General features: G+C 37.2%; 1 protein-coding gene across 2 annotated transcripts in view; it reads left to right on the top strand.

Moving 5' to 3' along the window:
* The window catches only part of LOC126356308 (cytosolic carboxypeptidase Nna1-like), a 550,530-nt gene that overhangs the window by 357,935 nt on the left and 168,311 nt on the right, over positions 1-24,284 (top strand). For both annotated transcript variants that reach the window (XM_050007259.1, XM_050007260.1), the window contains 3 exons: positions 9,966-10,107; positions 10,217-10,275; positions 10,849-10,900. In XM_050007259.1, the coding sequence (XP_049863216.1) occupies positions 9,966-10,107; positions 10,217-10,275; positions 10,849-10,900 (253 nt within the window). The remainder of the gene's footprint in view (positions 1-9,965; positions 10,108-10,216; positions 10,276-10,848; positions 10,901-24,284) is intronic.

The following is a 24,284-nucleotide window of genomic DNA, read 5'->3' as shown; positions in this document are numbered from 1 at the left end:
TGTAACAAACACAAGGGGAAAGGAGGAAGAAGAGAATTTTCTACTGCAAAACATGCAAGAGGAAGCCTGGACTTCATCAGAGGGAAGATTTTTGAGAAGTATCATACAGAAAAGAGTTATAAACAACCATTAAAACACCAATATAGTCTCAAAAGCTAGTGTAAAAGGAAATGAAGTTGTCAAGTGACCTCATATTACATTTTTTTAAACAGTAGTGTAATAACCTATAATGCTTAAAATCCTTATATGTGTAAAAAATAAGAAATAGGGGAGAATGCAGTGAATATAAAAAAATGATTGCAGAGAGTTAATCAATTCTCCCTTAACTCAGACAAACCCCACAACAGTAATTCATTGGCAACAGCTTTCCCTAGTTGAATGATGTGTGTTGCCGAAGGTAAATTTTGGCATGATGTTCGCCATAAAGTTTGCATTTAGGTTTCTCTTGTACCCCTCTTTTATAGTACTCCTCTCCTACATTACACCCGTCATGCTCATTTGTCTTCTGCTACATTGTCAGCAGTTCTCAACATGCATCAGCAACTTCTCAACAAGGTTGTAGCCTGCAATACTGTAATGTTCTGAATCTCAAGCATATACTCCTCAACAGATTCAGATATGATGGCCAGACCACCAACTTGACAAAAGCTTCCTTTTCCTAAGTTCACCCTGCCCCATTTTCCCCACATCTGCTACACAATTATCAAAATTAAAAGCGCCAGCAGTTAGGAAAAGACAGATTGCTACTTACCATAAGGAAGAGAAGCCAAGTTGCAGGCATGGTAAGTAGCAGTCTGTTTTTCCCTACAGTGTTGATATCCCTACTTGGAGTTTCCATTGTTTGAAAATTAAAAGCTTCGTGTGCATTCCTCCCCTAGTAACTACAACAACATGATTGTCTACAGTTCCACCATTCACAACGTAAGAATCAATTAAATGTGTGTTCACCTGTACACCTAGCCCAGGCTCTGTAGTCTGTAAACAATGCCCATTACTACTACACTTGAATCACCCATGTTGCTATCCACACCTCATTCACTCCTGTACAGCGCACACTTACTTTTTCTTCATATTTCACATATGATACTGGAGCTGATAAATACATTGCTCCTCTTAATGTAAATAATTTTAATCCTTTGCACATTGAACCAACTCTGCATATCGTCATTACCCTCTTCACTAATTATCTTCATTTTTCCACTCAGGAAATCATCCCACCAGGCATCATATTTTGGCCTACTACCCACAGGGTTTACAGGCTTAACTGCACTACACATTGTTAGAAGTAATGTGGAATAGGTAAACTAGTCTCAGGACCGTTCCTCTTCCTTTCAATTCTCTGTCTTCCTCCTCTCTGCTTCCTCTCTTTTTGTTCTTTGCCTCCTTACCTTCTTCCTCGTTTGTTTAAATCTCCTCCTCAAATCCTCCTCATAGTCTAGAAAATTGTGAAAAGCTATTTCCTTTCCATAGCTCAAAGTGCTTCCAATCTCTTAGATAACTTTACATTGTCCACTCGTAACTTATCTACCTCATCTGCTACAATTTTCAATACCTCCTTTGTTGTAGCCCTCTGGGATTTTGGAATATTGAAAATCCACTCTCTGTGGTACTAACCAGAACATGATTAGCCTTTACCAAGTACACAAACACAAATGACAAAGACACAAAGGAAATACGAACTAGTGGGCAATGATTTAAATCAATGAATTTAAATTAAATTAATGGATTTAAATCAATGAAAATTTATGCCAGACCAAGGTTCAAGCCCAGCTCTTCTGCTTATTAGGCATAGGTACTGACCACTGCACCATCCAGGTACAGTGGTCATCACAATTGCATGGACTACTGTACCATGCCTCCTGTCAGACCCAAAATCTCAACTTATCCACACACTAAAGATGTAGTATCCCTTTGCCCATTATCCTCATTACTTGTGGCATTTTGCCAATTCCAGTTATTAGTGAAATACCATGAGTAATGGGTAATGGGCAAAGGGGCCCTACATCTGTAGTGAGTGGATAAGTTGAGAATTTGAGTCTGGTGGGAGGCATGGTAGGGTATTCTGCAAAGTGCCAAAGACTGCTGTGTCTGGATGGTACATCAGTAAGCATATCTGGCTAGTAAGCAGGAGACCCTGTTCTGAAACTCAGTCAGGCACAAATTTTCAACTTTGCCCATTGATTTAAATCAATGACCTCTAGCAGCTAATGTGATTAATCCCTCTGTGTCTTGATACATAATGGCTGTGGAATCAAAAATGTGTCTGTTCTTTTGGATATTTGTGAGAAGAACAGACACCACATCCTTACACTTCCCACTACTTTACATGCTTACATACTGAGCCATATTCCCTGTTCGACAACATTGTCGTTTCGAAACAGTGCAGACTAACACCCGTTTCCTAAAAATCTCAGATTCTGACATCCTAAAAACTCCGTTCACTAGATACAACAAAATAGAAAATAAAATCACACTATCTGGAGGACACTTAATCATAACACTACCATAATACCACTTACTGTAACTTAACTATAGCACCTGAGTGCCAGCTCTTAATTACTATGTCATACCATAAAAACAATAAATAATCCTTAACAGCACTCAGTTCACCTCCAAGATCACTAAACAAAGTCTCCCTCTGAACTTTGATTTCTACACTTCTATATGAAAATAGTTAATGAGTCTACTATTAACAAAATCTACTGTTAAAAAAATTGTTACTTGGCTTCCAAAACTATGCAGTATTGATATACTCCCAAGGAAGGCAGGTGTGTGCTGATGAGACCAGCACTGTGCCAAAGTGTGAAGAACTGTGTGAGAGAGTGAACTGCACGGGTAATCAGCGAGGGTGTAGGCTAATAACAGCTCAGATAAATAGCATCCAAAGTCAGATATTTCATTAAGACTCATGTGACTACACTCAAAGCGTCATGGTGCAGAGGCCACTCTCTCTCTCTCGGTACATGGTGAGAGTGGAGTGTGGTGGGCAGCAGTGGCTAGCAGTTGGCTGGAAGACAATGATGCTTGTGACCAGGAATGCTGACACTGAGGCACCTGTACCCAGGGCAGAAGGGTGAGCAACTACACTGTCCCAGTCTCAATCTGCTGCCCTCCAGCTGCTGCTAGAGAGAGCCTAGAGGTAGCCCATCAGTGGAGAAGCACCAGATCTAGAAATGAGGACCTGGTGCTGGAAGGTGATTCAGGAGTAGAGAGGCCATAACTCACAGTGGCTACCTGCTGTCTGATATCAAATCAGTTTCTGACATAGCCATGTCATTGTATTAGATGCTGGCGGACTGCTGATACCTCTACTAAAATTGGTGATTACTTATACAGGCTAGAGATCCACTTGTGCCAGCACACTGCATGCATCCACATTAAGGACAGATGTATGGTCTGGAATTGTATAAATTGCTTTGCTCATGCTGCAAGACCTTCATCTCACCATTGTGTTGTCAGTATCACTATGTTTTGCTTAGTTGCGATGATAAATAGCTCTGTTGTTTCAAATGGCATGCTACACATTGGTGCCTGCCAGGAGCCTTTAGCTGCTTTCGCTGTTGCGGCAGAACAGCTTGATTTCACTGTAATACCCAAAAATAGTGGTAGTGGTACAATATAATTTTATTTACTTAGGAAACTATATGCTTAATGTTTGTAGCCTATGTACTTGTAACAAGCAGATCCAGATATTCTCAAATGCAGTCTATGCAGCTAGCCAGTCATTTATTCAAGACAGTATTTACATTTTGTGTTCATAAAATTTATGAAAGAAACTCCTGCTGGGCTACCATAATGTTACATTTCCACTTCTGAATCAAGCACAATTTTTCATTCATTCATGCCCTGTGTTCCGTAAATCCTATCACTACTAAATCAAACATTATTTTTCATTCACTCATGCACTGCGTTTTTTACCCCTATCTTGAAGCAGAGCCTTTAGGGCTGTCGAGCAGGTCGTGTTATACATTAACAACCATTAACAATCACAGAAGCCACCATTTGTGATGGTTACTAACAACCAGTTAAGTTGTTGCTAACCTAACGTCTTCCTAACTAAATGAATTACTTCTAGATAACTCTTATACACAACTTTGAAAAAAAGTCACTGTTCCTCTTCTTGTGCAACTCATGTGCTGTTGTATCAACTACTTCATTTTACAACATTTGTATAAATTATTGGCTTCAGAAAATGCTCTCAACTTTTATATACTGTAAAGTTAAACTCTGTTTCTATGAACATTAGAACTAACTGTAATTTACATCCCAGAGTGTAAATGCCATGCCAGTTTGTAGTAGGTGAGGCCAATATAATGCTCCTCAGCTTAATTTGTCACAATCTGTGGCTTCACAATACCCTGCCTGGTGTCCACTGGCAAAAATCAGTGAGCTGAAAATGAATAATCATTTTGAAAATAAGAAAATCATAATAACAAATGGGGAGCATCAAGTAACCAGAGATGGCAGAAAACTATATATCATTTCCCAAAAGACATAGCAATAACGAGCCTGGTGAAGCCTGGAGTGGGAACCAAACCTGTTTCAAACACTAAACTTAAATGGAAATAACACAAAAAAATTATTATAACATTTGTATCACATGCTCAGATAATGTTGCACAAATGACACAGATTTTTGTGTGAAATCCCTGGACAGCCTTCTAGAAGAGAACAAATCAAAACATACAGTAATTGCCACAGTGCCTTATAGGCACAGTTTCATTTATAGTTCATATGTCAATAAAGAAATTTGAAAAATAAACATTAAAATAAAGAAACAGTATTCTGAATATGCTAGTTGTGCTCTATACAATAAAAGTAAGCTCCATCATAATCTACACACCAAGCAAGAGGTGCACTGTAACTATAATGAGAAAAAGTTCATGTTTGATCATGTCACTGAAATAATTAAATAAAGACTCAGACTGAATAATCTATGAAAGCAGTGGATTGAACAATAAGAAGAACTTAAGTAATTTTTTAAAAATAAAAGTCAGTGAATCAACAGGTAATGAACGTCTTGTACTTGAGCTTTATGGCAAAAACAATGCTCAGAAGAGAAAATATTTACAGACAGTAAACAATGAACATAAATATCTACTGCAATGGAAACAAATATTCTTTGTATTAGGGACAAAATATTAGAATAAGAACATTTTTGCAGTGCTATATTAATTCTCTGTGCATCAAAAAATTAGATGTCAAAAGATCAGGTAGAATATTTTGATCCTTAAGGTTCTTCTGTTGAAGACATTAAGTGCAGAAGTGAAAGGAAGAATGGTGGGGTTGTGATATTAGTTAAAGATGGTGTAATGTTTTCTAAAATGCATGTTAGCATTTACTGCCCTGAAATGGATGGAGAGTTTGTTTGTATAAGGCTGAATGCAGAGCATACCACAATTGTTACCTTATACAGATCACCAGGTGGAGATGCAAATACATTTTTCAAAAGATTTGAGCTACTTATGAGAAAAATAATAAAATTTAAAATAAAAGTCATTATTTATGGTGCTGCCAACATAGGCATTTTTAATACATGTTTAAAATATAAAATTTTCCCTTATGTACTCAAAACTCCTAAAAACTAAAACTAAACTTCATCTGAACAGGCTGTGGAAGACCCAATGGTACCAGCTTGCCACTGTGCCATCCTTAGCCCACAGGCATCACTGGATGCAGATACAGAGGGGCATGTGGTTAGCACACCGCTCTCCTGTTTGTATGACAGTTTACAAGACCAGAGCCACTACTTCTCAGTCAAGTAGCTCCTCAGTTTGCCTAACAAAGGCTGAGTGTGTCCCACTTGTCAACAGTGCTCGGCAGGCCAGATGGTCACCCACCCAAGTGCAAGCCCAGCCTGACAGCACTTAACTTTGGTGATCTGATGGGAACCGGTTTTACCACTGTGGCAACACCATTGGCCAAAATTGCTAAAGTTACTAATCTTCAAAAAGGGAGATCGGTCCTAAATAACAGTTTTGAAAAGATTCATCTGCTCTCCGACAGGCAGTTTGGATTCTAACATGGTGAAAATACTACTAAAGCTTTACCGTGTACCCTTTAATACCTTAAATGCAAAACAGGAATTTTGTGGCTTACACAGCCCCTCTTATGCTGTAATCATGACCTATTTAAGCCACAGGACACAGTTTGTCTCAGCTAAAAACGGATACCCTTCATTGAGGAAGGTCGGACTAGTGTGCCACAGAGTTTGGTATTTGATCCATTTCTGTTCATTGCTTTTTTTAATGATTTACCTTATCACTTAGGAGCTAAGTCAGTAGTGTGTTGTACTGATGACATAACACCATGACACCCCAGTGCCGTGTGGGGTAGCCACACGGACTGATCCACCTCGCCACAGTTTGTGAAGCTGCCCCCATTGGAGGTCTGAGTTCTCCCTAAAGCATGAGTGTGTGTTGTCCTTAGCATGAGTTAGTTTAAGTTAGATTAAGTAGTGTGTAAGCTTAGGGATTGATGACCTCAGCAGTTTGGTCCCATAGTATCTTACCACAAATTACCAAATTTACATCCCAGAATTGCATCATTTTCTTCTAATCCTGATAAAACACAATAACTAATTCTGGGAGATTGACTAAAGCTAAGGAAAGTAGTTCAGTAAAATTTTTGGACTTTTACATCAATCCCCAGTGAAACTGGGAGGAACATAAATAGCAATGTCTGGAAAGAATAGCATGAAAATGCTGTCTCTTTTGGGAATTGATAGATGGAACCACTAATGGCATATCCTGGGTTTTTCTGGTCACGAATTTTCTGTGCCATACTGTTATACCAGTGAAATTCTGAAAATTAGAAAAAAAGTTATCATAATAACGATCAGATCACTTATGACCTGTCTTTATCAAGCTCAGTGCTGACTGTTGCAAACCTATACATCTATCCGGCGTTGCTTCATGTTTAAAGCAACTTAAATGTGTATGAAACCAGAGAGAATATACACCTTCACAAAATTAGACAAAAAATGGACTTCGATTTTGAGATGTTGACTGACAAACTCACATAAAATGACATGTTTAAAACATTTGAATAAATTTCCAGTATCTGTTAGGTTCTTGCTCTGTAATACTTTCAAAGTTAAGGTTTATGACTAGTTACTGAAACAACCGTTTTACATGATAACAGAACTATTTGAAATAAACATTCTTGAGATTAGTTTTAAGAAATTCTTGGTAAAAATTATAATTAATTGAATTTTTAGTGTTTCATGTTACTATTTTGTCAGTAGTCATTGTGAAAAAGGAAAGAAAGTTAGGGTTTAACATCCCCCCCCCCCCTTTCCCATGAATAAGGAATTGACTTCAATCTGGTGAATATTTTTGTTCCAGAATATAAAATTCCATTCTGAATCCTAGACAGGGACACAAAGTCCACATGGAAATTACTTTACTATTGTGTGTGGTTTATAAGGAAACTGTAATCAGATTATTTGTTATTTTTATTAGTTAAAAGTTAGCCCCTGGTAGCTGAGTGGTCAGTGTGACAGAATGTCAATACTAAGGGCCTGGGTTCAATTCCCGGCTGGCTCAGAGATTTGCTCCACTCAGGGACTGGGTGTTGTGTCATCCTAATCATCATCATTTCATCCCCATTGATGTGCAAGTTGCCAAAGTGGCATCAAATTGAAAGAATTGCACCCAGCAAACGATCTACCCGACGGAAGGCCCTAGTCACATGACATTTAAAGGCTGTTGGCTAGGTTTTGAGCTACTGCAAGGTAAGCATCAGATGGTACGTATTTACAGTGACTTTATACAGGTCTACTATAAATGATTCATTTGTTTTCATAGTTGTATGGTTTCCAAAGTATTGCATGAACAAATGTGATTGATACATGACTAGAACAGTAAACTCATTGAGGTTGCATTGTACCCACCAGTTAGTGTTACAAGTTCAGTGTCTTGACAGAATGACAACAAAGTAAGAAAAGAGTTTTATGTTTTGGACTATTTTTACCCACAAATACTGTTAAGGGGTAAATATATTAACAAATAAGATGAAGAATTTCAATGTCTCTGAAGAGGCTTCTGCAAGAGTTTTGATTATAGACCCTAGATGCACAGTACAAGAAGATTATGCCGAAAGATGTTATTGAATGAAAGTATGAAAAATACACTTTCACACCTCTATAGGAAATCACATTGAGAGAGCCTTCCAAGAGCAGAGCAAGCAGGAATGATGTATTTGGTTAATTTAGCCATATGCTGGAGCCACCTAAATTTGCTATCCAACTGGATGCCCATAATTGTATCCTCAGTTTTTAATGATTTCCAATAGCTTTAGTGGCTCATTTATATAGCTCATGAATAGGGGATGGCCTAGCATGAAACCAAGAAGGACACCACATTTTATGTTTCCTCTCACTGCATATAACTTTATATTCATGATGTTATTTGTTAATGTGATTCTCTGTTTTCTGTTGCCAAGATATGTCTGCAGGAAGTGTGCCTTTTATATGATAAAGTTTGGTTTCCCTATTAAGATTCTGTGATTTGCACAAATAGAAGGCTTTGGTAAGGCCACAGAAAATTCCAATAAGTTACTTTTCCTTTATCTCTGTGATAAGTCAGTCTGTCAGATGATATTTTGTTTACTTGTAGAAAATGCTTCATAGAATGAAAGTGGGAAGTTGTTAAAATTTCATTATCAGGAAAGTGATTCGATATTCTGTTGTAAATTACCTTCTCAAAATGTTTTGAGAAAATTGGAAGGTAGGAGAGTACTACAATTGCTTGCTTATCTCCATTTTTATAAATGTGTATTACTAGTGCATATTTTGGTCTTTTAAGGATCAAGAATCAGGTATGTTATTCACCATAGATCATTTTACAATGATATTGGCTTCGTCATATAGGATGTACTAGTACATACAGAATAATAAAATAAACAAGTGTCAGTAGGTTATATAATACATTTCAAGCATGGCAGTGTACCAAATTACATCAGGACAACTTGTACAAGTTAATGCAATAAGCTATACTATAATTAATTTAATATACTATTATATTGTTTATTGTATACACTATGTAATTACACACGAAGTACATAATGTCTCACTGACAGATTGCAAGGGTAACTCAGGGGAGCTATCATTGAGTCAGCTTTATATTTCTCTACTTTAACTAAAATCTTATGTTAACTAGTATAGTTACTGCTTTTTAGTGTCTTATTGATTTCTGTGATCTTTTAAACAGTTGGTTTAACGAAACCGATGTTTGCTGGTTGAGTCTACAATACCTGCATGAGATATAATAATAGAATGGTCCAGCTTGCAGTTGTCTGTCTGTTTGCCCCCCTCCCCCCCCCCCCCCCCCCTGTCCACTTATCCCCACTGAACTTTGATTTCCACATCTCTATATAAACATGGTCAATGGATCTACTGTTAACAAAATTGTTACACAGTTGGTATTATTTTTCTTCTCAACAGAGTAATAAAAATGTATAGTGAACATTGTTTTTCTGCTATACAGAAAATAATTAACCGACAAAAAATTGATAAGGTCTATTAGAATGAATTGTTTCGTTTTTGCCCCTTGATTGTGTTGACCCTTTTATTTTGTGTGTAAACAACATTAATAGTTCAAAAATGTGCTGATGTTGTTCAAGGTACATACTGTAGTTCAAAGAGTCAGGCTGTACATGCCAAGCACACTAGCAGGTAAACAGTAACTGAATTATACAGCCACAACATTTTCAATTTTCTGTCTTCCGAGTAAGGTGTATGTTTATGTTTCATTTAAATTCAGATGAGCTAAATACCAAAGGCTGATATCATACAAGCATTAATATGAGCTGGTAACTAATGTTGCATACACAAAATAGTTCTGATCACTGCTTTACTATGCACAGATATTCTATAAGTCTCTCTGTTGCTGTAAGCATATGATTATATCAAGAGGATACACTCACATCACTTATAGAAATATTCTAAACTAATTTTTGTTTCAGGTTCATAAGACTGTTATTGATCTATCAGCAGGTGATACTGGAAGTGACTACTGTGAGCCTCCAACTGACATGGATTCCGGTGAGGAAAGCTCATCATGTCACCGATCTAGCAACAAAAGCAAAAGCTCTTCAGATATTAAGTGTATGTGTTATTTTAACATGATTTGGTACATTTTAAATAGTTTATCAAATGCCATTCAACATCTAAGTACAGTAATAGAGAATTAACCTGCAGTTGTCTTTGATTACAGTGGTCAAATATGGGGAAAGACTTGATATGCCTCCAGAACTAATTGTAACTCCTGCACAGGTATTTTAATTCCTATTCTGTTGTCTAAAATCATGAGGCTGTTGCAACTTATTTACAGTAATATATAATGAAAAGGATAGATTGCTACTCACCATATAGAGATGTTGATTTGCAGACAGGCACAACAAAAAGGCTGCTATACATTTAAGCTTTTGGCCATAAGGCCTTCTCCTAACATAGAAAACACACACACACACATACACACACACACACTCACAAGACCACCACTGTCTCTGACCACTAAGGCCACACCGCACCTCAGCTGCCAGAGACAGTAATCATATGTGTGATGTGTGTAGGTGTATGTGCGTGGGTGTATGCGTGTACATGTGTGTGTGTGTGTGTGTGTGTGTGTGTGTGTGTGTGTGTGTGTGTGTACATACACACGCATGTACGTTCGTGTTTCTACATTAGAAGAAGACCTTTTGGTAGAAAGCTTAGTCATTTTGTTGTGCCTGTCTGCAACTCAGCAACTCCTCTGTATGGTGAATAGCAATCTATCCTTTTCATAATATTGTTGTTATTCCATCCTGAATTTTCCAGTGTTTGAAACTTATTTAAATGTATTTGTAGTTTCAGATAAGTGAGACACCTATGGCCATGGACATCACAGAGAGATTAACTGGTGAGTGAAAACATTGAACACAGTTACAGATACTTTCTCATTTAAAATAAAAATTAGTATTGATAAGTAATTATCCATGAAATATCATTTGGAATCATATAAATGCACTGAATTGAAATGAATAATAGCCCAAGAAAAGAAACTATACTGGATTTTTTCTTTCCATAGTACATGTTCTATTAAGGGAAACACAAATGAATATTTTTTTATGTTGATGCAGGAAGGAAGTGCTCCAATCATGTTCTCCAAGGCCATTCTAATCAAAGATCTGTTGAAAGGATTGCAATAAAAAGTATAATCAGGAACTCATGATTTCAAATAGTGTGTTGGCTTTGCAATTAATTATGAAATCACATAGATGTAGGACTATTTTTGATTATAAAACATGAACACATACTATAAACAAGTAGAGATACAGGAAATAACCAATTTCCTAATCATATCAGTAAGCTTTTGGATTGACATGAACTGTTTGCCACACATGAAAATTTGTGTTAGACCAGGACTCGAATATGGATTTGCCACTCATCACAAGTGGTCACCTTAACCACTTCAGCTGTCTGAGCATGCCTCTGGCACCGATCCAAAATTCCATATGTCACAGAGTCCACCACCGTTATGCTAACATGTTTCATGATTCACACACAGGGAAAGACTTGTATTCTATCACCAGCAGTGAAAATAATGGTGGTGGTGGACTCTGTGACATACAGAAGTTTGGATCAATGCTAGAGGTTTCTTGGATAGCTGATGTGGTTAATGTGACTGTTCACAATAAGAAGGAAATTCAGGATTGACTCCTGATCTGGCAGAAAATTTGATATGTCTCAAACAGCTGCTGTCTATCCAGATTCACAAAATGTGAATCTGTTTCATCATATGCGTCTCTAATGTCTAGTTTCTAAGCTTTAAAATGTCATCTGCATTCTACAGGCATGGTGAGACTATGTAACCACTTTACTTCAGAATACATATGTCATTTCTATGTTGTCCATCTCAGAGGGATGAAACTTGAAAGTGACATTTTGTTGTAGTAGAGAGTTTTTACAAGCTCAGAAGTCAAACACACACAGTAAGGTTATAGTGTGCAACAAAAATGTATGTTCATGTAGCTGTCCTAGTAATTACTAAAGTGTATAGATGTGACAGATGATAGTGACAAGGAATGTATAATCTCACAAAATATATTCTTTGTTACCAAGAAGTAAGAAGAAGTTTGAGAAAATACTATCCTGTAATACACACAATAAATTGGAATGTATGGTCAGTATAACTTAGAATGACTACATAATAAGATCTTTGTTTTTTAAAACATCAGCATAAAAATCAGGTTGCTAAGTTTACAAAATTGAAAGCCAGTGGAGTATTCCATTACAATTGGTTCCATAAAATCTTTGGCTTCAGCAAGAATTTTTGATTTCTGGGGACATGATGGGTTACCATGGACTGTGATGGAAATGCCTAGGGCTATCTGTAAAAGCATTTAGATCATACACTAGCTGTGCTGTAATTTCAGCACAACATTTTATGTGGATGCGGCATGTAACCAGCTGACCACCTAAATGAAAGGCCACTGCCAAATTGTGAGCACTCAGTGGTGGCATACATGTCTGAGCACAACATACTGATTTCAGTAGCACATCCCATACCATCTGTAGCCTTCCCCCCAGCACCAACTTCTCTGAGTTACATAGACAGGAATTGTCTTTACAACAGACCATTCAGCCCCATAATTCTCCTGCTCACAGTCTCTGCTAGACCCTGTTCCACACCAACCTCCCACCTCCTCATCCCTCTTACTTTGTTCTACGCCTACACAACCCCCTTCCAATCCACTCTTACATTTCAGATTCCATTGTTCACAACTCCCCCTGTGTGTGACCAAAATGGCTCACAGGTGCCACATTCCTATCCCCTCATCTCTTGCATATCCCTGTCAGCTACTGATCACCCTCCCCCAATTCTCCTTCCCATTCCTCACATCTTTCTTCCCCTCACCCATTCCACCCAATACAACCCCTCATCCCAGTTGAGCTGCAGTGTTATCATGATGCAGTCAGCCAGGACAATTTAACAGTGCAGGTGCCTGTGTACTCTGTAGCTCTGAATAAGGATTCATCAGATAGTTGGCATCATTCTCTGTCATGCACCTGTCAACAACTGAGTACCTCAGGTAAGTTCAACACAATAGATCAATAGAGAGACAAATAAATAAAGTAACAGAGAATAAGAAATAGCCTACTGGCTTATGCAGGATATGTATTTTAAGTGGTGCCTAGTTTACAAGGAAAAAATCAATTGTAAAAGCATAGTAGTATAATAATTGAGAGTATTCAATTTAGAATGTCATAGACTGAAGAAGACTAGTGAGTTACAACAAGTGTATGATAAGGAAAGAATGTTGAAAAATACAGTAAGACCACAGAAAAGACAGATGTGACATGGAAGAAGAGTAAAATGAGAACTTTCACAAACATACCAAAAGCGTTATGGATCTAATGTATAAGTAAATGTTTGAATTCTTTGGATGGTTGATGGAATGAACAAAGGTTGCCCAGAAAATTCTTTTAGTGTGTCGTAGAGTTAAAGATAACCAAAAAGTCAATGGGAGAACCATACAATAGCTGATCCATAACAAACAAAGTATAAAAATTGAATTGGCACCTGCAAAAATGAGGGCAAGATGTCAAATCCACAGTGATATCATCCACGTAACATAAGAAGATAGGAAGTGAAAGAGCATATCTTTGGACAAAGGGAAGAGGATGATAGAAAACACAAGCAGAATCAAAATGAGAACATGTTCACAGTACACATAGAAGTAGTTTTATTTGTCTTAACAGATTCTACAGTTGAGGGTGAGCCCATTTTGTTTGTCTTCTTTACACAATTTAAAAAAAAAAAGGATCATATCTTTCATGCTGAACGTTCCAGAAGGGTCTCCCATCTACTTCTTCAATGAAAGAAATATAGATGCTCTGTCGTGCATGTGAACAGCAGTAACATACTTGTATTGGAAATCAATGACATGCCATGAATTTGGAAGCCTTTTCTTTCTCTTTCCCTCCAATAAAATGGTACCCTGGAGGGGAAAAGATCATAAATGTTAAAACTGAAGAAGGAAAGGGGAAAGTTACTAATACCTGCCTCCACCATAGGACCTCCTTCACAGGGAGAGGCAACAGATTGGTCATCCTGTAGAATGGAGACTGACAGACATCCTCTCCAAAGCACAAAAAATCGGCTCCAACACCATAGAAGTGGAATCCTAAGAAGAATTTTGAAATGCTCATGCTAACTTCAGCCCAACATTTAAGTCTGGGTAAAAATTAAGTGATTAATTAGATGCTCCATTTAGCCAACAAATCTACTATATTAATGCAGTTGATAAAACCAAATATAGGCCCATCAATTTAACTTATATTTAAAACAATAAAGGAAATTCCTGTATGGAACAATACATAAAATAAAGGAACAATGGCCACTTACATGTAGCGATACAGGACACTGATTTGTAGTGCATAAGTGCATGTAACAAAAAAGAGTGGCTAAACACCATCTAAAGTATTAAAATCAATAATACTACTCAGAAAATCAAAAAAGTTCATATTTCTTTTGCACAATGAAGTAGTGTACCACCCTCTCCCAAACAGTACATACCCCAACTTAATAAACTACAACATATTAAACCCGATTATAAACAGAAAAAGACCCTCAATAAGCTTAATTTAAAATCTTGTCAGGAAATGAGAACTCAATGAGAATTACATCTCCCACCTTGCACTGTGTTGGACTACCATGTTCACAACTTTTCTTCTGTTTTCCTCCCTTTTCATTTTATTTGACTGGTCTTTTAATTATTGGCTGGTCCTTTAATTATTGGCGGTCCTTTAATTATTCTTCACTTTGACTGCGGATACCAAATGTCATATGCAAGTTTTATCATTGATATCCTTCCACCCCAAGTTTTGATCCCATTCTTGAAACTTTCTTTTATTTCTGTCATTCATACTGAACAGTAGGGGTGAAATGCTCATCTAAGCCTTGCACCTTTTTTTAACCTTTTTTGAACTGAGTGCTTCATTCTTGGTACCCTATTCTTATCTTTTTTCTAGGTTGTTGTACATATTGTATATTACACATCTTTCCCTGTAGCTTACTCCTATGTTTCTCAGAATTTTGAACATCTTTCGCCATTGTACATTGTCAAATGCTTCTTCTTGGTTGACAAATCCTATGAATGTGTCTTTATTTTTCTGAAGTCTTGTTTCCATTATCAGGTGCAATGTCAGATTAGCATCTCTGGTGCCTTTGTGTTCCCGAATGCCAAACTGATCATCGTGTGACAGACGCTCAATTTTCTTCTCCATTCTTCTGTGTGTTACTCTTGTCAGCAACTTGCATGAGATGTTAAGCTGATTGTGTGGTAGTTCTCACACTTATCTGGAATTCTTGTCTTCAGGATTGTGTAAATAATATTTTTATGACACTCAATGGTAAGTCTCCTGTATCATAGATTCTACACACTGATTTGGACAGTCATTTGGTTGTAACTTTTCCCAATGATTTTAGAAAGTATAAAGAGATGCTACTATTCTTTCACCTTTATTGATTCCAAGTCTTCCAGAGCTCTGTCAGATTCTAATTTGAATCCTGCATCCTATACTGGTTTTCTTTCTTGAATCTTTAGTCAATAGCAGGTGCAGTCCATTTTGTGAAAAGGCAGCAAACTCAGAAAAAGATGTAAGTGTGATCTCTTTTTCATTGCTGCTGCATAAAAAATAGTCACTTTTTCTTCCTAATGTATATTATATTTTAGTAAAATCAGTGTTACTTTTATTTAACACAGCTAATTAAAAAGTCTTATTCCATTTGTGATAACTTCCTGTAATCAATCCAGAAAAACAATTAACAATAAATTGTTGTTAACAAAAGAACAGTATCCATGCAGTATTGTGGAGCTCATTCTCCCAACATCTTCATCCTGTACATCAAGTGCAATAGCAATCAGTCTGTGATACACAGCATATGACCTCCAGGCAGCCATGACACTTGCTAAATTATAGTCCATTAAAGCAAAGCACAGCCAAACTTGACATTATCTTTGATTGCACCAGCAGCATGAGTACAAATGCTAGTGTCACTATTCATGAAAATACAGTCCTATACTTTTTCCAAACTGACACCCATTTCTTCTTCTCCTGTGTCATCGGACATTTCCTCCGCTTGTAGGGGCCTTCAGTGTACAATTTCCACCCATCTGCTCGCATCTTTTCCTTTGATAATGGAGTTACCATTGGACTCTTGATATTGACATCCATGCTTTTAATTCCAATTAAGGTTACTTTCCACACATGTGCTCACATCTTTGTCTTTGATAATGAAGTTACTATTGGACTCTTGATGTTGACATCCTTGTTGTTAATTTCAATTAAGGTTATTTTGACTTTTCTATATGCTGAATAAATCTTCATGATGACCATTTCTGTTTCAGTTTCTTCACATTTTCTTTCTTTCATTTACCAGAGAAATTATTTCTCCTGTCAACCAAGATTTCTTCAGGGCTACCTTCCTTATATCCATGATTGTCTGTCCAACTTGTGTGATTTTCGTTTTTAGAGATGTTCATTTCTCTTCATGTGAAACGTCTGCTGTGGTAATCATTATTGCTTTATAGAACATCAGACACATCTTATCACTCCTCAGAACTTTAGCACCACCCCTTTTTGCACATTGATTCTTCTGGATGATTTTCTTAAATTTCAGTCTACTCTTCATCACTACTGAATTGTGATCAGAGTCTATATCTGCTTCTGGATATATCTTACAATCCAGTATCTGATTTCAGAATCTCTGGCTGACTGTGATGTAATCCACTTCTTATCTGGTCTTTTCCAAGTATAACTCTGCCTCTTGTGGTTCTTGAACAGTGTACTGAAATTTATTTGCAGATCTCAATTAATTTGTATCCTCTCTCATTCCTACTGCTACTGAGCCCTTATACCCACATAACTTGATTTTCTATTCCTTCTTTAATTACAATGTCCTAGTTCCCCACGTTTATTAGATTGTCCTTTTATATACTGAATTATGCATTAGTATCATTGTACACTTGCTATATCCTTTCATCTTTTGCTTGTGAGGTCAGTATGTATACCTGGACTATTGTCCTGAGTGAGTCGTTTGCTGTTAATTATAATGAGAACAACTCTACCACTGAACTGTTCAAAGTAATTCACCCTCAACCTGTCCAGTGGTAGAAAGTGTTGGCAGGAAAATAATGGCTGCAGTAGGCTAATATACTGGGTGACGAAAGTCATGGCATAGCAATATGCACATGTGCAGTTGGTGGTAGTATCACATATACTGGTACTAGCTATAAAAGAGCTGGGCATTGGCAAAGCTGTCATTTGTACTTTTGTGATTCATGTGAACAGGTTTACGGCATGATTATGGCTGCATGATGGGAATTAACAGACTTTGAATGCAGAATGGTAGTTTGAGCCAAATGCATAGAAAATTCCATTTCGAAAATTGTTAGAGAATTCAGTATTCTAAGGTCCACAGTGCCAAGAGTGTGCTGAGAATACCATATTTCCAGCACTGCCTCTCACCACAAACAATGAAGTAGACAAAGGCCTTCACTTAATGATCAAGAGCAGCAGAATTTGCATAAGAGTTTTCAGTACTAACAGACAAACATCACTGGATGAAATAATGGCAGAAATCAATGTGGAACATATGATGAACTTACCTGTTGGACAGTGCAGTGAAATTTTCATTAATGAACTATGGTAGCAGATGACTGAAGCAAGTGCCTTTGCTAAGAGCATGACATTGCCGGCAGTGCCTCTCCTGGGCTCCTGATCATTTCTGTTGAACAGCACACAACTGGTTATCTGAGTGCTGATTTCAGATAGTAAGAACTGATGGTAGGGTTCGAGTGTGGTCCAGACACCACAAAGCCATATAACCAAGTTGTCAACAAGGCATTGTGCAAGCTGTTGGTGGCTCCATAATGGTGTGTGCTGTGTTTATATGGAATGGTCCAACTGAACCAATCGTTGACTGTAAATGGTCGTATTTTGATACTTGGATACTGTTTGCAGCCTTTCATGGACTTCAAGTCCCCAAACAACAATGGGAATTTTAAAGATGACAATGCACCATGTTGGCAGGCCACAATTCTTTGTGACTGATTTGAAGAATATTCTGGACACTTCGAGTGAATGATTTGGCCACCCATCTAACATTTATGGGAAGTAATCAAGGGGTCAGTTTGTGCACAAATTGTGCACCAGTAACACTTTTGTATTTATGGGTGGCTAAAGAGGCAACATGGCTCAATATCTGTGCAGAAACTTCCAATGACTTGTCAAGTGCATGCCACATCAAGTTGTTGCACTACACCTGGCAAAAAGGAAGCCCAACACTATATTAGGAGATATCCCCTGACTTCTGTCATCTCAGTTTATATGAAGATTGGGGAAATCTTCAATCTGAGGATAAATGTTGTAACTCTTCCTCCAGAAAATGGATACCTTAGGCTAACAAATGTGGAAACAAAATGGAAAGCACTTTGATACAGAGAATGATGTAGCTGTGCTGTAAATATGTAGTGTGTGTGAGCAGGACTATAAAGAGTTATAATGTGGACAGCATCCCGCTACCAATAAATCTGAAGGCAATATACTACAAGGCGAAGCACAGCATCGTGTTTCTACCGAAAACTAGCTACCTCCAGGCAGAAACCGTCACACTGCAAGATCAAACCTTTGCTCAAATATAGTGGCTAATGAATAAAATGGAAAAATCAACCATATGAGAGCAAGGTATTCCTCTAAGGACTGGAACAATGTGCACAAAAAAGTGTTAGGAGGTGGTATTAGATCAACCTGGTACAAAATAGTTAACAAAACAATATCAGTGAAATAAAAGCTTCACAAAATACGTTTGTCTGTTAGAGTGTAACCTTACTGGTACCCTGCCATGCAGGCATGTCTGTGGATAGAACAACATCATACAAAAATGATGCAGAAATAGAATCTGACTGTCCTGTCCTGACATGGGATAGAAAAAGTATATTAGAGCTTAAACGGGAATTCAGGTCAGTGGTGAACACTATCACAGGAAAACTATGAGAGTTGCGGATTTTGTGACTTGATAAGGAGACTCAATGGTCAGAACATCACTTGTTCATAGCATTCAGACTAACTACTGCACTGAAGAATATTTGTAAGCAATAGAGAAAGCAAGGGTTTTGACTGTCAGTATAACATAAGTCAGTGTCCAAGTTTGTAGGATGATAGCTAATGGAAGTAGCAATCACTAGTAGCACCATAAAGTACAAACATTTGAGAGCAGCATTCCAAGTGACAAAACAGACTTGAATCAAAGCTTTCCTGAGGCTGGGTTTGAGTGACATGAAGTTGGCATCCAAATGATCTGACTGAGAACTCTCCTGAATATAAAAATCTGGAGCCTTTAAAGGACTGTGATGGTTCATGGTTTCTTCCTATCTTTATCTGGCATGCCAATCCACCATCACTTTACAGGCATTGGCCAATCTGATGTTTGGCTAGGCACCACCAAGGTGCTTTTCACCAACCACATGGCTTCTCCTACTCTGAAGACATGGATGTTCCTGGCCTGGTTAGTGTACTAACAAACTCCATGTTTTAAAAACAGTGTTCAGTTGAAAGCTAAATGTCACTTCCCTTCCTAGTACAACTAATAAGTGTTGTACATCACTTTGGCTTACTGTATGGGTGGAGGGTGTAGACTTCTATCTTGAAAATAGGGACTGCTGTTCTAGGACTTATACTGATTTCCGTCTCACTCCAGCCTGCATATATCAACTGATGTTTCTGTTCTTAGGAGCAAGGATACTGCTTGCTGCATTTGCTAAGATGAGCCTATTTGCAACCACTGTCTGATCTCATACCTTAAAAGAGCATCTAGATGATTTATGAAGTTATCATGTACTTTTATGATCTGAAAATCCTAATCTGTGGCATTTGCCCAGAGTGTTTGCAGTTCACATATGCCTTCCATTACTGTTTACTTCATGTAACCTAAATGCTACTACTTGCACCTGCACTCTGCATTTCCTGTGTTGGAGGGCTCTCACTGATTTCCAACAACCTCAAACTTAGCAATACGTAAGTCAGTGAGTCATTAATACATGACATGGTTTTGACTTGCAGAACACCAAGACAGCACATCTCACTAACATTGGTGTTAATCTAATGAGAACTACCATCCTACAACAAATAAAAATATATCACAACCAAGACACAGCTACTACTGAAGGACACTAAATTAGGCAAAAGCATACAAACTGCTTCCCAGTGCTGGAACTTATGAAAATATGAGATTGAAAAAAATGAAAGAAGAAAAAAATGAAGAGAAGAGAGAGAAGTAAGAAATGCTTCTATTGCAGTATCTGTCTGGTTGGTTGCTGCTGGTGGCTTCCAGCAATGAATTTAATGCTCTTGTCCTTGCTAGTGGATACAGTATGTAGAAATACATGCTGTGTGGGGAAAAAATGAAGCATGTGAGGTGTACGACATAGCTGTGTCTGGTCACTTTCCTAAGTGCATGTGTTTTATCACATACCCATTGGCATTGATAGTTTTGAATAACCATTCACTGAAGTTGGGAAGAGGCAAATGTTTTAAACATTTCATTCCAAACCCTCCATCAGATGCAGAAAATACACACATTCACACAAACACAACTCACTCACACATGTGGCTGCTATTACCTCCAGGCACTAAGGGCTGACTGTGGACAAGTATTAGGTAAGCAGCAATCTTTTCTGTTTCTCCACAATATTCTTTCTTTAGGAATGAGGATGGGTCAAGAGAGGTGCTTGGGTAGCTCAGTCAGTAGAGCATTTGCCCATGAAAGGAAGTTCCCAGAGTCATGTCTTGGTCCAGCATACAGTTTTAATCTGCCAGGAAGATTCAAATCAGCACACACTCCACTGCAGAGGGAAGATTGATTCTGGAAACAATCCCTAGGCTGTGGCATCCAGGAGTGCTAGTCTTCCATGATAAGCTGTAGAACTTCTTTGAAGTTTGTAAGGTAGGAGATAATGTAATGGCTGAAGTAAATCTGCAATGATGGGTCATGAATCATGCTTGGATAGCTCAGTTGATAGAGCACTTGCCTTGCCTGTGAAAGACAAAGTTCCCAGGTTTTAATCTCAGACTGTCACACTGTTCTGATCTGCAAGGAAGTCTTGAATCAGCACACATTCTCCTTTTATTATTATTTCTTTTCTTTCCCAGACATTATGTCTTGTTAAAAATGGAAAGTGATGTGGATCTTGATCAAGCGTGACTTCCTGTTAACAGTATGGTATATGTTAGATTGCATTTAGGAACTTTCGGGTAATTGAACAGGTATCAATAATTGCAGATTTCTGTAGTTGTATATATAAGTTTGGATGTAGCTGTATTGCGTTGATGTACTGGTGGATATTGTGTGGCATGAATCCTTTAGTTGATAGTATAATCGGTATAATGTCCTGACGCCACATGTCCTTGATTTCCTCAACCAGTTAGATGTATTATTATTATTATTATTATTATTATTACATTTCTGGATGTGGTATGATTGCCTCTAACCTAATGGTCTGGTGTTATGCCTTTAGTATTTACCATATGTTCTCCCAAACTTTATCTCTTCTCTTCCAAATTGTGCTTTGTATAATTGTAAAATGATCCTTTGAGAATGCAAAATAATTAATAACTTATGTAGTGTATAACTATATTATTCCCAATTTTTTAAAATTATAACTGCATCACACATCATTTATATAGAACTGGTTTGGGAGATTAGCTCAACACTTGAATGCATATTCCAAATGAAACATTTACTACTGAAACACTCAAACACTTAAACTCAAAATTGCAAAACCTCTTCCTTCAAATAAAAGTGCTGTGTACTTCTGAGGACCCAGTTTATTTATTTATTTATTCCATTTTTTGATATCACCTGCCAATAATGTGTTATTAGGTGGCTCATTATAATATATTTTTCTCCTGAAAATATAGCTAATAGATAATGTATATAAGTGGTTTATCCCTTTCAGTTCCAATCATTTTATTGAAAGTCATTATGTCTAATACCAAATGATGTGATCAATCTGGTTTTTTAAGCTCCATGTATGGAGTGTTCTAACAGCTGACAAAGGCCTAATAATATTCCATCTCTCCATTCTTCCATACTTGGCTTCAACAGTTTCCTTAAATGATACTGGAAGTGAATATAGGTTAATGCAGAATGGCTTGTGTTTTTTAATTATTGATTTATGAGGAAAACTTTTATTACATCAGGTCAGAGAGAAAAAGAGATTCTTCAGTATCATTAAAGATTGATGCTTTGCCTCTTAGTTTAAATATATTGCCTTAAAAACTCATATGACTTTTATAAACCTGCTTGATGTTGGATGGTACACTTACTACCACTCATCAGTGATGTGTCTATGATCAGTCTTCTGGCTGGACTGTATGACATCATAGCAGGTTCCACTTGCTTGCCATGATTACCATTCATTCTTCCGTCATTTAACTCCATCATAACTTTATTTACTGATAATCAACCAAATTCTAATAAAATAGAAACATTTAGGCCCTTAACTAGAAACAAGTGGTACTCAAATATATATACATTAGGACTTAACATCAGTAACATCAGAAGATTTTGCCTTAACATAGTTCCCTGCTGTTCTTATAAATCCAATATCTTCAACTCCTGAAATTGACACTATGGGAAGATTACTTAGCATCCCACTTCTCAACAAAGTTTTGAACAGTAATTCTTACATCACTTCTGAAGTTGAAGATAACGATGTTTGTGATCTTTTCTATAGACCCAGCATATTAAAGGTTTAAAATGTTCTTTATTAACTTCCTCCTTTTCTTTTAATACAAGTAGTTAATTACTTAATTTACTATTTTCATCAAATTTGATGAACAAAACTCATTATTATATAGTCAGTATAGTTCCACATCTGAGAATCAAACCTTACTCCAAAAAGCAGAGAACCTTCCATTTGCACATTATTGCTGTTATGAAAACTTTGTTTGGTCTTTCTGTACTTTTTAAGTTGTTTTTTCACTACAATATCTATCTTGGGATTCCTCTGTTCTTTCTCAAATTGCTCATTTATTGATAGCTGCTAACAAGCAGAACCACACACAAGAAAGATTCTGAAAGTTTTTTTAGGAGAAACGGTGTACACAATATCATCAGCAGCAGAAACAGCATCATCAGTATCATAAAATACTGAGTCATCATAAAATACTGTGCCAACAGTTGCAGAACCAGCAGCTAAAACATCACTGACACACACAGCAGAAGCAGTAGATGTTCCTCAGTCAGCAGAAACAACAGTAGAAGTTAATAGAAGAATCACTAGGAGCACAAAATCCATAAGGATTTTTGGTATCTTGTTGAAGAAGAATCCAGGCTTAGCACAAGTAAGAGTACAAACTCATGCCCCTTCCAATGTCTCCCCATTCAATGTCACTGTGTCCAGGAGAAACACTGACTAAAAACTTTTTACCCATAAAAAGTATCAGAGTTTTCTGTTTTCTTCAAGAATCTACATATCATAAAAAACAAAGGTATAAACCTACAAATATTCTTACAAAACTACTCAAAAACAGTAAATTTGTTCTGAGCACCTGTAGATTTGCTCAAGGACAATTATTTTCCATAGAAGGCCATCTCTGTGTTAATCATTTCTGCCTAAATAACAAAAACAGATGTGTCAGTCTAATTATTGTCAGAGAGAGTGTAGAATATACCCGAACTTCAAACCAAATGACTGATTATGAAAAAATTTTGAACATTTGTAGTAGAGATCACTTACATGATTCATACTATGCCTGCTCTATGGGCTATGTATCCCCTTGGTATTCACACTTAATTTTCCTGTTTGTGTTCGCGGTTGAAGTGGCATGGGGGAACAGTTTTATAGAATTAATTGTAAGTAATTCCACACAATATATGTTTCTGCTTCCTGTTTTTATTGTGTCTTGCCAGCTTTATGATTCCGGTGACTTTCAGTGTCTGGTTGTGATGGTTTTTGGTATTTTTCTAGGTATCCTTTGTTACTCTTTTGACACAGAACTTTATTCCATGACAACATTGGGGTGAGGATGACATCAGATGGTTAAGTGATTATCTTTGTTGGTAATGTCCTGCTCTCACATTTATTTTATTTTAGAAATTTTAATTGTATAGGTCCATATATGACACTTTTTAAAAATAACTTCAGGCATTCCCCCTCCCCCGCCTACCCCCCCCCCCCTCCCCCCACCTTTACTCCCACTGGGTCCACCCATTGTTTTGTAATAGACTATTTCCA

Source organism: Schistocerca gregaria, chromosome 3, assembly GCF_023897955.1.
Source record: "Schistocerca gregaria isolate iqSchGreg1 chromosome 3, iqSchGreg1.2, whole genome shotgun sequence".
Taxonomy (NCBI): Eukaryota; Metazoa; Arthropoda; class Insecta; order Orthoptera; family Acrididae; genus Schistocerca; species Schistocerca gregaria.
The sequence above is the reverse complement of the archived record's forward strand: the minus strand, read 5'-3'. Positions and strand labels throughout refer to the sequence as shown.